This window comes from Episyrphus balteatus, chromosome 1 (genome assembly GCF_945859705.1).
Source record: "Episyrphus balteatus chromosome 1, idEpiBalt1.1, whole genome shotgun sequence".
Taxonomy (NCBI): domain Eukaryota; kingdom Metazoa; phylum Arthropoda; class Insecta; order Diptera; family Syrphidae; genus Episyrphus; species Episyrphus balteatus.
In genome coordinates, this window is record NC_079134.1 from 175,103,577 (window position 1) to 175,121,898 (window position 18,322).

General features: G+C 27.8%; 1 protein-coding gene across 5 annotated transcripts in view; it reads left to right on the forward strand.

Moving 5' to 3' along the window:
- LOC129913713 (matrix metalloproteinase-14-like) overlaps positions 1-18,322 on the forward strand; it is a 50,977-nt gene that overhangs the window by 26,529 nt on the left and 6,126 nt on the right. For 3 of the 5 annotated variants that reach the window (XM_055992556.1, XM_055992548.1, XM_055992539.1), the window contains exons 3-6: positions 13,116-13,522; positions 13,593-14,140; positions 14,207-14,583; positions 16,079-16,166. In XM_055992556.1, the coding sequence (XP_055848531.1) occupies positions 13,116-13,522; positions 13,593-14,140; positions 14,207-14,583; positions 16,079-16,166 (1,420 nt within the window). Of the gene's footprint in view, positions 1-13,115; positions 13,523-13,592; positions 14,141-14,206; positions 14,584-16,078; positions 16,254-18,322 lie in introns of all 5 variants that reach the window. The other 2 variants (XM_055992523.1, XM_055992531.1) reach the window with 1 other exon arrangement.

Sequence of the window (18,322 nt, forward strand, 5' to 3'; positions counted from 1 at the left end):
CAAATCTAATTAAATGTGAAACAGCCCTTATTAAAAACACAAACTAATAATTTTAACAGGAATTATTATTTGCCAATTGTTGAAAACAATCGATTATTATATTACAGATAACAGTTTTAATTACTGCAGTTAATAATGTATTATGTTCATAGAAAAAAATTTTAGTAATTATTGTAACTTATGGAATTTAATAAAATAAATCTATTTATGTGTCCGCAATTAAGAAAAGCTAATAAATTCAATTTTTTTCTATATAGTTAAAAACTAATTACTTTTTTGCCTGCAAAAATTAATGCTCTTTTTTCTATATTTACAAAATGAATGAAACATGATATTAAAGTCAATAATTATTATGGGAGTGGTAGGTAGGATGAATCACGAGAAAATCACTATCAATCTGCCTTTACTTTATTTACTTCCTGTATTTCAAAATAATTTTACTTGTTTTTTTTTTTTTTGGAAAAAACAGCAAATTTTACTATTTTTCTATGTCAAGACAACAAAGTAGTTAAAAAAAGTTGAGGTCTTATAGAGTTTTCAAAATTTTCAAATTAGGAAATGATGAATAATTAAAAAAAAAAAAACTAAGAACCTTGATATTCTCTGTTGATTTAATTTTCCTTATCGACAAATCATTATTTTTATTAGTAATTGTACTCATTATTTTAAAATTAAAATGTAAAAAACAATCCCTTGAATACTAACCCCAAAAATAATCACAATTAATTTTCATACAAAATAGCTATAACTTGATGCTTTTCATTCAATGATTTTTTCCACTACACATTTAACTAAGTATTTATTCTAAAAACAAAAATAAACTCCTAAAACTAATTGCTTCGTTTATCTACTAAACGCTTCTCATTGCATAATTAACGCACTTAAACCACTACCCACTGATAGGGATTTCAATATTTAGTTTTCCGTTTCAATACAAAAAAAAGTTAACCAATCAAATAAGAGTGAGACTCCTGCTAATTGGTTTGAATTTCGTCCTGACCTACATCCTATTTATTTCGAAAAGTGAATAATACATGAACTCGTTTCAAGTTTTTTTGTTGTTTTTTCTAACTTGTATGGTAATAACAGTTGTTAGCATCAGACTCTCAATGAAGTATCCATTTGACTTTCCAAACGCAATTTGTGTGGGAGGAAATACTAAAACAAGGATAATAATACCAAATTACAAAACCAAATACCTACTAATAGTAGAATACCGGCATATTTTATTAGGTCATTCAACTGAGCACGGGGGCGTATACGTAACTTTTTTGTGTGTGTGTTTATTTCTTTGATTTTGTTTTATTGGTTTGACCTCATCATGTAAATTACAAATTTTCTCAAATATTATTAACCTCATTTTTTTTTAACAAAAAAAAAAGAAATTGACTTTGTATGAAAATATGGTTGTGGTTATGATATCTAGTTTTTCATTTTTTTATTTCTTTCTTTTTTTTACTAAAATTGGTCGGAAATATTGCGTCTCTTAAAAAGTAAAGAAATCACATGTGTATCTTACGTCATGTTTTAGTTATTCCGGTGGCACAAAATGTAAACAAAAAGTGGGGAAGAAAGTAGTCGAGACGACTTCTTGTTCGTTAATGGCTGTCACCAACTTTTACTCTTTGAGACGATGCAAAACGCAAAGAAATATAATACAAAGAGCAAGTTAAACATTGATGTGAGTGTGATGGGTAATTTATGGAATGAAATTTTTTGCAACGGGGGATCCAGTTTTGTTTGAGTTTTTCTTTTTTTTACATTTTAATCACCTACATAAAGTAGTGTATCAATGATTATTATTTAACTGGTCAGTTTGAAATTATTTCCGGTTTGTCATTAAAAATTAAACAATAATGAGAAAATTATTTTTTTTATTTTTATTGGTCAAAACAGACTTTGTTAAAAAAAAAATATAGAAACACAAATCAAAGATTGACAAGTGGAATGATATTGAATTGAATTGAGGATTTAAGTAGCTTAACAGCAATTCATTTTATTAGATTTACCCAAGTTAGAACATTTTGACCTGCAAATTATTTGTTAAGTCTAATTTAAATAAATGCAATCTCTTCAGTAATATCTCATTAAATGTATCAGTGGTTTAAATATTGTAAACCTTTTTTTTATAAACCAACCAAAATAATTTCCCTTTTTTTTTTAAATGCCAGACTTATTTAAGAAATTTTTTGTTTACCTCTGTTGTATGGGAATATTTTTTGTAACGAAAATAAAATCCAACAGCGACAGGTACTTGCACAGCCATTTAGCCACAATAAATTGCACAACTGCATACCTAAATACCATGTCAGCAGCTGTAAAGGGTCATTTGGCAACAATTATTGTCTTAAGGCGTTTAACTCTTTTGACTTCGTTTAAAATTAGGGTGACCATATTTTGATTTTTTTCTTCAGAAATTATAGGGAAAAAAACTCACAAAATCATTTGTTTCAAGTAAGAGATTTTATTTTACAACAAATGAAATAAATGATTTTGAAAATGATGTAAGGGAAATTGTTAGAATATTAAAACAAAAGCTTGTAGAAGCTTCTTTTTTCTCATTTTTAATGCATTAAATCAGGCTTTTAACAATTGTTTCTTTTATGTTTATTCTTTATTTAATTAAATTAAATTAAACAAATGACAGTAAAAATATGTATTTCGTTAAAATAAACATCCTTTCTGTAACATTTTTATCTGATTTAATGCATTAAAAATGAGAAAAATAAAAAGTTGCACAGTCAAAATGTTTAACCGAAAAAAGGAATCTTCAAGAATATTTTTTTGATAAAGAATTTGCAAATAATTAAAATTATTAACAAACCTCAAAATAAACAAATTGTATTATATGATTTGCCAAGGTTAATGCTAAAATGTCAGAAAAAAAGTTAACAAATGCTAGAAAATGTAAATTTCCATTTTTAGAAAATGTTTAGAACTTTTTTTTTGCAGTTTCGGTTTTTATGAATATTGTTTACATGCATTTTTAATGAATTCTAAATGAGATCAAAACTAGTCTTAGTGTGTCCTTTGAAAAAAAAAATTGCAAAAAAATTAGAGTTGGTCACAATAATGTATATAGCGTTACCAAGGAATTTGTGTTAACTTTTTTATTTGAGAAAATCTAACACTCACTTTTTATACAAACTTCTTTTAGTGTGTTTGTGTGTCTGTGTATATTTCCTTCTTCATAACCAAAGCAAAACAAAAAAAAAATACAAAACAAACGAGGAAGCAAAAAGAAAACGAAGAAATAGGCTTTTGGTATAGGAAACAACCTTCACCTCGTCAGTGGTATGAATTTATGGGGTTGGTGTTCCACTTTGACCAGTTGGTCGTTCGGTTATTTTTTTCTTTCATTTTTTTTGCTTTCTTTTATTCTACCTTGATTAATTATTTCTTTGGTTCTTCTTTATTTTAAGGATAATCTGCCCTTTGATACCTTTTTTTTCTAACATTTCTACGTAAAAGAAGTAAAAATTTCTTGTCCTTATTTTCTAGTAAAAGGTTAACATCCTGTTGAAACTGATTTAAATCAATTAGAGTTCATTTTCGGAGAGGGGTCTTTAATTGTAACAAAACATGTTAGAAAGTTATTAAAAGAATATATTCTTCTACATGGTATTTAGACCTATTTTGGTTTAGTTTTTTAATTTAAGAAATAATAAAATCGTTTTTTACTATGTAACATAAAAGTTCAACAAGGGTTTGGTTTGGGTTAATGGAGTTGGGTTAAGACGGATATGACTTTCATAAATAAATAGTTTCGTTGTGGCCTATTAACCTTTGTGTTAAGGGGTTGGTATTTAAGTTATTAACGGTTTGTTGGAAAGAATTAGGTTTCATGAACTAAAATAGAACAGTTAAATCTTACCAAGAACAGAATTGTGTTTTATGTTAAAATTATGTTAAATATTTACATGAATTTGAAATAAGTAAACACAAATATGTCGCATGTGGGCGTTGCTTGTTAACAAGGATTTTCGTCCTTTTATCAAGTTGTATCTGCTATTTGAAGATCAGAAAAGAAAAATGAAGTCAGGCAAAGAATTTATTGCAACCTTTTTCATGGTACCATTAAATTACTCTGAATTTCTGAAAAAATGACTCATTAATTTACTTTAAGTAAAACTAAGACGAATTTCTTTTATTCACAAAATTTTGGGACATTCTCCTGGAATTTCAAAATTCCGTTCTTCGTTTTATAGCTATATTCTCGGTCTGCATTTTAAACACTCTTCTGATTCTGAGTATTTAAAAAACGAACAAGTGTTTTACGTCACTTTGTCTTGTTTGTCTTCTGTTGCCATAAATATTTTATGGCATGTTTTAAGAACCATTATGTTGTTTTAGATTTGTAATCTTATTTTTTTAGAAGTTACCATCTTAACATTGGTCAAGTTTTTTTCATTTTTTTTAAGCATTGAACTCGTGTGTTTTAAATGCTCATAAAAGGATTTTGGTACTAAAATTGTTTTTGTTAAGTTAGATGCAGAGTGACCTCGTTTTTTTTTGGAATCATCTACAGAATACAAATCAATTACCAAGAACCCAAGAACGGAAAAGTCATATAAATCTTAGTCGGATACACTTATTTGGTTTTTTTAATTCCGACAAAAAAACAAAATTCCCATTGTACATTATTTGGTTATATAACTTTCTGGATTTTTTTTTTTAACTAAATTATTCCTGATGGAGATTTGTTGAAACGACAAATATCATGTGAATATTGGGAACGTTGTTGGAAATTTTAAGGTGACTCTCTTGTTTCACGTTGTCCATACTAATTTGTATGTCTTGAATAATTTTTTGTTTTATTGTAACCACTCTTGACGTCTTGTCTTGACCACCATATCGATTTGCATAATTTTCTGATTGGTATCAGCTGATGGTTTTTGGTGTAGGTTTCCAAATACAATTCGAAATGCCGCCAACACCTTAACAAGGGGCGCGCACATTTTTTTTTTTTTTTTTTATTTTTTAACTTGTTATTTTTGTGTGAGGAAGTCGACTGATTGCCGACAGAATAGTTTATGGGTGTTTTATTTTAGGTTATAGGCCTTAATTTCCAAATAGGGTAATGAACTGTGTTGATATGGCATTCGCTAGGTTTATTTTAATATTTTTTTTTGCGATGGTAAATTTGTCTGAATTAGTTTGTTATGGGTTTTTTTTTATGTCAATAAATATGATTGGTAGAATATTTTTACCATCTTTGGTTGGTATAGATTATTTTAAAACCTATCCACAAATAAAAATAACCTTATCTCGAGTAGATTTTTAGCTATTAAAGTAGAATTAAAGTAAAACTCTAAATTTGTTATCTTGTTATCTTTGTAATCTTGTACGAATTTTATACAATTTTTTATTTTTGCAATTTAAGTGCACCATTTTTTAATTAAATTTATGCATGTAAATTGAATTTGGTCCTTTGCAAATCAAATTCACCCTTTTGTACTAAATTACATATTTTTTATTTTTCTTGATTATTGTACGATTTACTTTCATATGTATGGAAATGTTTTCATGATTTAAAAAAGGTGAATTTGATTTGCAAAAAATTAAGTTCCACCTCCTTTTAATTTGTCAATATAATGAATTCGATATGCAATAGGATTTCTTTTTTTTCTAAAAGGGAAAAATTAATGTAAAACAGCTCAGGAAGAAAAGATGACAGTATTTTGATGGATTTTCTCAAAGTGTATAGATCAATGACACTTCCTAGACATTTCTGCATTTCGTATGGATTAATGTGTATCAACAAATATGTTTCACATTTTAAAGTGTGCAAATTTCTTCAATTATTCATTGAGGACAAAACCCATAAAATTGATTTTCAATTATTCAATATAAAGAAAAAGGTTATTGTTCGCATTTTCCTTGCATTGATTTTTGGGTCATTCTCATCATCATTATCATCATCATAAACTTTATGAACTTGATGTCTATAATATTATGAAAAACCCAAAACATACGTATATACACACAATTCAGTTTAATTAAAGGCTTGTTGTTTCAAGAGTATATACATTACATTCTAGTAGCAGAAGGGTGAGTTTTTTAATATGACATAATGGCGTGTGGCACGCAACTTTGAACAAATAAAGTGTTCTTTAAACGAAAAAATCAATTTCATCTTATGAGGTCAGTGAGGTGTGCTTTATGACACCACCATCACAAATCTTTGAGTTATGAATTATATTGTTTATATATTATTTTTTTTTTTTTAATTTAAAACTTTAAGTTTTAGTGAATTTTGTTAAAAATCTAAATGAAAGAAAAAACTTTAAAAAACATTCATAAGCATTTAAAAAAAATTTAAACCATCCAAAATTCCCAAAATTTACTCATTTAAAAGCATTTAAATTTTTGATAAGTCATATAAAAATTAAATTCTATTGTCTACAGTAAAAGTCTTTCTAAGAAATTGAAAACTTGAGGATATTTGATATTTAAGCTTATTTCCTTTCGAAAAATTGATACTAGGTTACGAGCAACATATTAAAAATTTAAAAAAAAATCCGGAAAACATCTCAACTAAAAACACTTGTTCAGTTATAAAAACAAAAAATTATTTATAATAAGTCTGCTAACCCCACACGTGTGTTTTTAAAATTATATTGCATGACCAAAAAGTTAATACATTTTTTTTAACTACATACTTTATAAGCCTCGTTGCAGATGCAGTTTTTTTATTTAAAAAAAAAACTCATTTACTGCACGAATCTGTTGATGTAATTTATGTTTTTTATTTGACAGAGAGTATATTTCAATTGAAACATTTAATATTGACAGTCAAGTGCAAGTCCAAGGTACACATACAAATAGGTGCGTTTATTTTGACATTCACATGGAGGTTGACAAATAATTATAATGCCTACAACAATAACAAAAAAAACTTATAAATTACAATTATTTCAACTCATGCAAATGAGATGAATATCGCACGAACATTATATATGTATGAAAACAGTTGTTGTAGGTATGTGATGAAAAATATCATTAGGAGTAAAAATTTAAACCATGTCACAGACGGATGAACCTGATAATAAAATATTTTTTTTTTTCCATCATTTTGTATTGAGTGTAACCAACTTCACAACCAAACTTGAATTGTTTGAACTAAACTTTGTCCGTGACTCTTGGATAATAATGTTCGATGACAAGAGATTATAATAATTTGACATGTGTTTGTAACATTTTTTTGTTCTTGGATTTTTTTAAATAGGAATTTTTAAATATTCTAAAAAGATGTCTGGGAAACGAAAATGTAAATATTTGAATAAATTAAACTGTATTTAAAATAATTAAACTGTATCTTTTCTGACAAAAAAAAAACTCGGAACTAAAACTTAAATAAAATTACCCTTAACCGACAAAATGGACAACTTACCACTAAAATGCTAAAATGCCATCGTGTGTCATTTTATACTTACTTTCACATAGTTGTATACTTACTTTTTACTTTTTATACTTACTTTTTATAGTTGCTAAATATAAGCGATCTGCAGGAGGCAGTTTTGGGCCCTATTTCTTGTCGAACTATATCAACTACATCAAAAACTTTAAACTTTATATCGGTCCCCAGTGGCGTATTGAGGGGGGGGGCTCAGGGGGCTCAAGCCCCCCCCAGCCTCCAAAATAATGTTACTATTTAGCTGATTTCATCATAATCTACATGATTAACTGAAACTTCTTCGTAAATCGTAGAGATTTAGAGGCAGCTCAAATGATCGAGCCCCCCCCAAATTATAAAATGGTTGTTTGTGTTGTAAGTGCCTTAGTTGACGTTGAGGTTTGGGATTTTCAGGATTTTAGTCCAATTCAGAATTCTTCAAATAATTTGTTTGTTGTTTTGACGTCGAATTACATCACCGTTAAATTTAGCAAAGCTTCTTATGCCATCACGTTGTATTTTATTGTCTTGAGTATATTACTTTTTTTCAAAAATAATATTTTTCTCAAAGATATTGGAAATACAAATTGTTTATATCTCAATATCTTAGTGGTCAACAAACTAATAGTTTATTTAAGCAAATTCCAGTTTGTGCTTCTGATTTATATTAAAAAAGGAACATATTATTAAAAAATATATCGCATTAAACATCAAACGAATTTAATTGAAAATTAGTTTTTGAGACTTTTACGTTCTGCATTTCACTTTTTGAGCATTCACTTGCGTTGCCGATAGTGAAATTAGGAGTTCTACATTTTTTCGCTCATTTCGATTTTCTGATCGAATTCAATTCGCTTTGTTTCTGCTTGTGAACTTGGTATCTTTTTCAATGAATCTCCAATTTTTGGACAAAATATTATCAAAACTTATATTTTTATTGTTTTGTAATGTTTATTTGTTGTTAATTTAATACAAAATACATAAAACACATAAGGCATGAATATCATGCCTCTGTGTTGGCAACCTCATTCGCTTTACACTTTATCTAATTCATTTTTCTTTGAAAATTTGCAATAATATCGCCCATGTTCTGCATTTCACTTACCTACAAGTCTCGCAAAATGTGACTTCTTATTTTTTCTTTTAAATTCTGCTTTTTTTCAGTAAAGTTGCCAATAAAATTGTATCCATTTTCAAAGTAGCAGTAATTTAACTTTAGAAACAAAATAAAAATGGATGATCCTTCAGTTTTGACAGTTCGAAGCATTTTCGAAGTTTTCGAAATCGATCGAAGATCAATTTCACGTGAAATTGAAAAGTGATGCCAGTTCACTTTCGGTCGAATTGCGGAAATATGGGCATTTATACCGAAAAAAGTGATGAGTATTAAGGTGAAGCGATTTTATTTTAATTTTTTATTTTCGAATTGGCATAGTAATAAAAAGTTGCGCCATTTATAAACGAACAAAACTGTATACTTAAAATTTTTAAATAATTTCATTTTGAGGTGCCCCAAGTCCTCTGAATGCTTAAAAAGGGGACTTTTTGACCTTTAATAATAAAGTTCAATTTATTTTCTTTTTAATTCATGTTTCACTGAGTGTGAAACTTGAAAAAAATAAGTTACTTGACTTTTTTAATATATTTTTTAGAAAAAAGTCTTACGAAAAGTATGAACAAATGAACATCGAAATTTAAGAATTCTAGATTTTCAACTAACCGCACCTTTGTTAAGATTTTTGATTGAAATCTCAATTAAAAGTGAAGTAAAACATATTTTTTAGATGATTCAAACTCAGTTAAATACGAATTTAAAAGAAAATCTATACTGAACTTTATTTTTTCCCATTTAATTTAAAGGTCAAAAAGTTGCCTTTTTAAGCATTCAGAGGGCTTGGGGCACCTCAAAATGAAATTATTTAAAAATTTTAAATATACAGTTTTGTTCGTTTATAAATGGCGCAACTTTTTATCACTATGCCGAATCGAAAATAAAAAAAAAAAATAAAATCACTCCACCTTAATGAGTATAGCTCAAAAACTAGACGTGATAGGAGTAAATCTATAAACAGTTTTGAATTCAGCACATGAAACAGTTCGAACGAAAAAGTGTTTTTTTTAAAGATTACACCTTGCTGTTTGTGTAAAATGTTTGGGATACAAGAACTTGGAAAAATAGCTACTTTGAATGTGAAAGGAGACAATAGTACGAAGTTGTCGGGAGCAGTAAAATGCTACTATACGACTTTCAGTACCGCAGCACAGCGCTTTTCTCTCGATCAAAGATGAATAAAAAAAGAGACAAATTTGTAGTACATTTACCTTATCAAAAATTTTTGAAAAATTTTTCAGCCCCCCCCAAATTTTTTTCTGGATACGCCACTGTCGGTCCCATCAAACCTCGCGGATAAAATTTTAGTATTTCTGAATTATTCCGACCACAAACAAAAAATATTTCCCAAGATTCAATTGGTTTCTAGGGTCGTCAATTTTAATCTCAAAGCAATACTTCAAAACTTCAAAATCTTTATAATTGTTTCGAAAGGGTTAGCATTTCAATTCAACAATGACCTGCCATTGAAGCGTTTTTTTTTTAATCCGATTTTCTCCGAAACTAATACTAATTCGATTTCAACTAAATTTTATATAATTTGTATAAAATTTTATTATAATTTAAATAATTTTTATATTATTTATATAATTTTAATATAAGCCAAAATAAAATTTAAAAAAAATAAATTTTTGGATTTTAAAACAAAATTTGAAATTTGAATTCTTCTGTTTTGTGGGCTATAGGTCTTTTCTAATGATCCTATTTAATTTTTCAATTTACCAAGAAGGTAATAAACCTTTTTTGAAAAATCAAATTTTCGAAAACCGGACATTGAATTTTTTTGAAATTTTGGTTTAGATGTGGATTGGTAATTTCTTCAAAATGGCATCCAAATTTTGTTTAATTTTTTGTTTTTAAATGATTTATACAAAAATTATTTTTTTTTAAATACGACTCTAACGATTTTTAAATTAAGAAATTTTTTTCTAATGTTTCTTGATAAAAGAAATGAAACTGCATACTAATTTTGGAGGGCAATTTGATTTCAGATCATTTTTTTAATTTGAAAAACGAATTTTTATTGTTTTTTAAATCAATTTTCAAAGTTTTTATACAAATACTCTTAAAAATTTTAGCAACTTGAGTTCTAGGAGCAAGTTCGTTTGACCCAGTAGTTTTATTTAAAAAGAATTGGTTTTTCGATTCTACTTGTTTTCATTTTCCCAAAAAAATTCTAATATCTTAATTTCTGTCATGCCTTATAAACTCATATCTCTTACGGAAGATCCCTACGTCACATAACTATATTCAGACTATTCAACTTATCAATAAAATTTGTAATCTAACTGTATTCATCATAAAAAAAAAACCTAATATCCCTATAAGTCACAATCATTAAAAAAAAAAAAGAAGAATAAGAAATGCCTTCCATATTAGCAAATCTCCTTATACAAAACATAAAAGACTGAAACAAAATTAAAACAATAGCAAGGTGAATCACACTTGAGTGAAATATGAACTATCTTTATACCTACGTATGCAGTAAGATACGTCTCTATCTTTTGCCAGGTGATAAATTATAAATTCATCAAAAGAAACATGAACAAAAAAATAAAAAAAAAAATTAATCGATTCATAATTTCATGTGTAGGTATGTCCATAACGATATTCTAAGCAAATCGATATTTAAAATTCATACGTCGTCCTCTTTGGGAATACACCATCATCATCATCATCATATCGCATCGAAACTAGGAAGAGAAAAATTGATGTGTGTGTGTCTGTTTGAGGTATAGTGAGTGCGAGTGCTACAGAATTCTGTGATGTAGCTTTTATGGATTGTAAAAAGATTTTTTGAACAATTTTTTTTTTATTAAAATTATATAAAACAAAAAAAACACATAAACGTTGGATATACACACGCGAATTGCTTTTAAAGAGAAATGAAGCCATTCAAATGATTGATTGACACGGAATGAATATTATTTTTTATAGATATTTATTTTTTTTTTGTTCTATAGATTACAAGGCTTCGTTTGAAGAGGGACTTAGTGGGTGGAGACACTATCCCCTAGGACAAGGAACTGTTATGAAAAATGATAAACAGTAACAGTAAAAAATTAGATAGGGTTTTTTAGACGTGCCATCCATTATTATTATTTTTTTTTTTTTCTTTTTCATTTTAAATTATAATTATATAGGAAGAGCTTTATTGGCAATTGTTAGAAATATCTTTATCACGTTTTATTAGCAGTTTATTGTGCACGTGAACATGATCCCTTGTTTTTTTTTTTTTGTGATGAATTTTTAAATGAATGATTTTCTAATAACCATTTAGATATTCAATTAACTTCACGTGTTGAAATATTTAAATTAACATGACAAAAGATGTGTAGGTGAATTTGTAGATATTAAGATAACATTATGTAGATATTTTATATTTTTTACTACATAGGTACCTACTTGTATTTTTCTAAATATCAAATGTCACATTTTTTTATCAATTGAAGGACATACTAAAAAAATCAAGTATGCAATTGACACTTGGTAGAAGTGAAACCTTAAAAATCATTTTTCTTGCAAACAAATTCGAAAAAAAGCAAAAAAAAATCAATCTTTTTTCTCTTCTAACACCATTAAATCCATTTTTTATATGACAACCTATATTAAATTTTATATCATTTGAAAGCTTATTATTTCACCTTTAATATGACACATCAATAATATTTCTACCATGCCTACAAAAAAATTAAGAATTTTTTAAAGCCAACCATGTGGAAATTTCAAACTGAGATTACGGTACTTCCTACACTGGTGGCTGGGTTATATCGGCAACAGATCTCCACACTTGTTTTGAGGTATTTTTCAAGTTGTTCAAGATTGTCAAGACATCTGTACAAGCAGAAACAAACTAGTTTAAAATCATAGTACAATGAGCTTTTAGCTTAATCATTATTTCGGTCATTTATCATGATACAGATCCCCAAAAGTCCATTAAAGTCAACATTGGGTCATTAAAGAGATAACCTCCTTCGCGACTTGGGTACAAAAAAATTATATCAATGCAACAATGTCTGTCTGAAGTCCGTCCAAATCACTTTTTTCCCCATCACAACACTCTTGCATGTTCTGAATTGCATTCCATATCTATTTATTATGCATTCCCAATCATCACCAAATAAAACATACGCCAAAAATTTATTTTTTTCGATATCAGCAATTAACATAATCATCATCATTTTTGTACATAGTTTCCAATAAACCTATGTATTGTATTTTTTTCCTGTCTTGATTTGCGATCTCATCAAATTCGTCCTTGTCGGTTTTAACGAAATCATGACAACATGTGCTAGCCTATTCGGACTATGTGCATTGCATGTTAATTGGCCAATATTATTTGCTAGAAGTCTCCATTTCCAACAGATTGGTAGGTTTTTAGTCTATTATTGATCAGGTAACGCGTCGGATCGATAACGCTTATTAGAATTTTCATTATTTTGATTATGAGGAGGTCTTCATTATGGATTCAAAGATTCGTTTCTTTAATTTTGTATTTTAGCACTTTGAAGTGTCTTGTCGATGCTAAAGCAATGGTTATGATATATTTTTTTTAGAATCACATTCAAGACCCATGTGTGACTAATTTGTACGTCTTATTCTTTCCAGATATATCTGTCACAATTCGGCTATCTTCCAGCGGCAGCTAGAAATCCTGCCAATGGTGGACTATTAGATGCCAGCACATGGACCAAAGCTATTCAGGATTTTCAAGGATTTGCCGGAGTGAATGTTACCGGTGAATTGGACGATGAAACTTTGCAGTATATGTCACTGCCAAGATGTGGTGTAAGGGATAAAGTTGGTTTCGGCACGGACAATCGGTCGAAACGTTATGCCCTTCAAGGTAGTCGTTGGCGTGTGAAAGGATTGACTTATAAAATCTCCAAATATCCCAAGAGACTGAAGAAGGCTGATGTTGATGCTGAAGTTTCAAGAGCTTTTAATGTGTGGAGTGATTATACTGATCTAAGCTTTACAGCCAAAAAGACTGGACCAGTTCATATTGAAATTAAGTAAGTTTTAGTATGAAAAGTTTTGAAATTATGGTTTTTTTTTATGGTTTTATTGATTTTTTTTTTAAAGATTTGAAGAAAGTGAACACGGTGATGGAGATCCATTTGATGGCCCCGGTGGTACCTTGGCTCATGCCTATTTCCCTGTTTATGGAGGTGATGCTCATTTTGATGATGCTGAGTATTGGACAATTGGTAGTCCTCGCGGTACAAATCTGTTCCAAGTAGCAGCTCATGAGTTTGGTCATTCTCTTGGACTTAGTCATTCTGATGTACGATCAGCTTTGATGGCTCCATTCTATCGTGGTTTTGATCCTGTTTTCAAATTGGATTCAGATGATGTGTTGGCTATTCAAGCACTTTATGGAAAGAAAACAAGTCAAGGAGGTGGTAGCGGCGGCGGAAATATACCAAAAACCACATCGAAACCAGCTGTTATACCAACGAGACCGCATGATGATTCAATTTTGTGTAAAGATCCAAAGATCGATGCACTATTCAATTCACACGATGGACTTACGTATGCCCTTAAAGGCCAAATGTATTATAAACTTACAGAAAATTCAGTGGCTGATGGATATCCCAAATATATATCAGAAGGATGGCCAGGTCTTCCAGGTAAGAATTCATTTTTTAACTACTTTGGACAAATCTTTAAAATGCTTCCTCCAAAAAAATTTATAGGTGACATCGATGCAGCATTTACATATAAAAATGGCAAAACATACTTTTTCAAAGGCACCAAATACTGGAGGTATTCGGGGCGACAAGTTGATGGTGAATACCCGAAAGAAATTAGTGAAGGCTTCACTGGTATACCAGATCATTTGGATGCTGCTATGGTTTGGGGTGGTAATGGAAAAATCTACTTCTACAAAGGAAGTAAATTCTGGCGATTTGATCCATTGAAGCGGCCGCCAGTTAAGGCGACATATCCAAAACCAATATCGAATTGGGAAGGCTTGCCAAATAACCTTGATGCTGCGCTACAGTATACAAATGGTTACACATACTTCTTTAAGGGTGATAAATATTATCGGTTTAACGATAGAACATTTTCGGTAAGTTGGAAAAAAATTTTTTTATTTATTTTATTAGGGTCTGAGGTTTAAGAATAGGTACGTACGTATATTTATAAAATCGTTCGTCTTTGGCTCGCTCAAATCGGCTGAAAATGAAAAAAAAAAAACTTAATATTCTGAAAAAAAAAAATGTAATTTTTTACCGATACCTCGGAATTTTGAATGTGAAAATGTTTAAAGTTATTGTAAAAATATAGTCCTGCCTTTTACCTATTTACTGTATAAATTTAATTTATCGAGCTATCGAAATAAAAAAGATATTTATACAAAACTGTTGAAAACGGTCAAAAAATGTTGGACAAAAAAATTCGTATTCCCGTTTTTCGCTCAAATATCATTTTAAAAATATAAATTTTTGCATACCTATTAGTCATGTAATTTTGGGAATTTTGTGAATACTTTGAAAAATAGGTGTTTTTGAAAAAGTTATATTTCGAAATCGAGTTTTTATTAACTTATCATTATTATAGGTAAGCCGTGTTATAGAACAACATGACCCTTACTCATAATACTACGTTGTCGAAGTTTTTTTTTCATTTGTTTTAAAAAACCGTTCATATCTTGATTTTGAAATTTTTTAGAGAGTGACTGATACAAATGAATTTTGAAAACAAAATTGTAGTAAAGAGTTAGTGTTTTACTAACGGTATTTTTTTTTGTTCTAAAATCTCTGGTTTTCAGCTTGATTACAGAAAATTAAAAAAAAAGGTCCTACTTGAATGGTTTTTTTTTTTAAGTTTGAGTTTAAAAATTAATTAAAACATAAAATACAAAAGGAGTTTTTGGTCTTTACAAAAAGATGATATTGTAAGTGATTCCTTTCTTTTTTTTTTTTTTTTTGTTAAAAAAAAAAAACATTTTATATAAAAAAATTATTTATTTCCTTCATTTATTATTTATTTCATATCTAAAAGCCTAAAAATATTTAATAAATTTTTTTTGTATCCAAACGGGTATTAAAAACAACATATATTTAAAAAATCTATAAAAATCCAAATATCTTCGATTTCTTCCTATATTTTGAGCGAGCCAAAGATATTAATTAAAATGAAAATTGTAAACGCAGAATTTAATTTTGACTTTTAAAAGCTATTACATTTGAAAATTCCATAGTTGAGCACATTGACACACTCTAATGTTCAGTCACCAAATAGCTGCACGATTTTGGTTGAAAGTTGAAATTACGAAACTATGTTAGTTCTTGCGTAACTTCTGTAATGGGTTTAAAAAATGTTTGTAAACACTTCGATGTCCTAGCCGTTCTTAAAGTTTCTTGTAATCGTTGTAATTATTTACACAAAAAAATTACTGTTTCATTTAACTGAGGCCAACAGTGGCGTCAGTCAGAGGTTTGAATAACCTGCGGTTATTTCAATCTTAAGAAGTTTTATTACAATTTTTCATTGAATTTTCCAGTTAATTTCTGACATTTACCTGATTTCATCAAAAACTTAATTTTTATTTTATTTTTCAGGTTGATGCTGCAGATCCACCGTTCCCCCGACCATCAGCGCATTGGTGGTTCGGATGTAAAAACGTTCCATCATCGTTTAACTCATTAGGTAATTTAATCGGAAATTCCGAGGAGACTGTTGTTGATCAAAATGATTCAAGTAGCTATGATAATGACGGTTTGAATTTCGATGCAGGTGAGTGGAACCGACCACACGAATTATTTTAAAAAGAAAAAAAGTTTATTTTTAGTATTTTTTTTTTTAATTTGTATAAATTAAATTTAAAACAAGAAAAATATTCTTTATAAGAATATTATACTATATAACATTAAATACACAAAAATGATCTCTTCAAATTAAAACAAAACAACAACAAAAAAATACAAATAATTCATAATTTTAAGGATTTAAAAATCCATTTTTAGAAGAGTATTTTTTTTTTTATATTAAAGTTATAATTAACAATAAATTTAAACAAAAAAAAATAGATTTAATGGTATGTTACGTCTTTTCTATATGACAGTGTGTATTTAGTCCAACATTGTATGTTTTTTTTTATAGTAAATTTTGTGTTTAATTATACATATAGATTTAATGTAAAAAATAAAAAACATAAGAATGTTTGTTTAACCTTTAATATAATATATACTTATTTGTTTACCCATCGACATCTTTTTTTTTTTTTTTTTTGTATTTCTCCTCATTTTAGTCGCCTTAATCATCTCTGTTTGTTTTTGTACTTGGTTAAAATTTGCATTGTTATTTTATTTTTTACTTGGGGATTTTTAGAGGTTGTGGTTGAACAAAAATTTGATTATAATTTGGTGAAGAGCATAAATTTTTAAAAATCAAATTTAAAACAAAAAAATAAAAGTATTTTGTCCCATTTGTCCTCCATTATCCCCTACATTATCAATTGTATGTCTCTGCTGTTTTCGTAACTGTTGAAGCCTTGAGTTCTAGAATTATCTGACCTTTTTAATTTTATTTTAATGAATAGAAAGGTTTTTTATTGATATACGGTAAGTTTTATATAACGCATATACTTGTATATAATACAAACTAATAACAAAAAATGTAACACAAGAAATCGTCTAAAATATTCATCCTTGTAAATTTCATTAAATAATATTTTACTAATTAATTAAATTTAACTTAAAACTAATCATCTATTTTATAACATACCAATAATTTTAATTTAATTTTGTTTTATATTTAAAGTTAATCAATAATATTAATAATTTTATAAATAAATTTTCTTTTTAATAAAAAAAAAATAAAAACAAAACTAAGAAAACTGGTCGGTTTCACTAACTAAGCATAAGTTAATGAAACAAAAAAAAATATTAATTTTAATAACAAAGGATTACAACAGGGAATTTAATATTTAAAACAATTAAATAAAATACTTATATAAAATGCACAAATTTAAGCACTAATTAAAAAAAGTAGTTTTTTTAGATTAATTTCTTCTGTTACTAACAACTTATGGGAAATTATATGGCTTTATTTAAAACTTCTATTTATTTAAGGATAATGCGGAATCTATATTTGAATGCACTATCTTTCAACTCAAAACGCACTTTAAAAACTCTTTCATTTTATTAAAATACTTTTTTTGTTTTTTATATAAAAAAAAAAATATATTTTATTCCTATGTATAATACCTACTTTTATTCCAACTGAACGTAGAATAGTTTTGATTTCTTATTTGCATGGATTTTTGTTGGCAGATGTGTTTCTATATTTTTATGTAAAAATTATCAAAATGAAATATTTTTTGTGATATTTTATTCAAAATTATAAATAAAATCAACATTAAATAATAAAACTATTTTGGCATCAAATTAAGGTAAACTTGGCAAAATAAACACTAAATATTTCTAATAAATATAAAACTAATATTTTTTTTATGAAACTGTAAAATATCTATCAAAATTCAAAATTCATCTTCTACGTACCGATTAAGATATAATACTTTACAGCTCAAATGATTATTGGACCAGAATTCAAAATTAAAAATGATAGTTCGACAACAGAAATAATAAAATCACTTAATAACCAACGTTTTACTCGCGCTTAAAGAAAATTTTCAAATTTCAAAATTCTTTCCTTATCCGTACTACACGAATGTGGAATGTATCTCTATTTTTTAAAATTCATAACTTGAAAGGGTATATCTTTAAAAACCTTTTCTATCAAAATTTAGATCCCGATATACAAAAGTAATAATTGACAAACGTAAACAATATTTAATTAAAAAT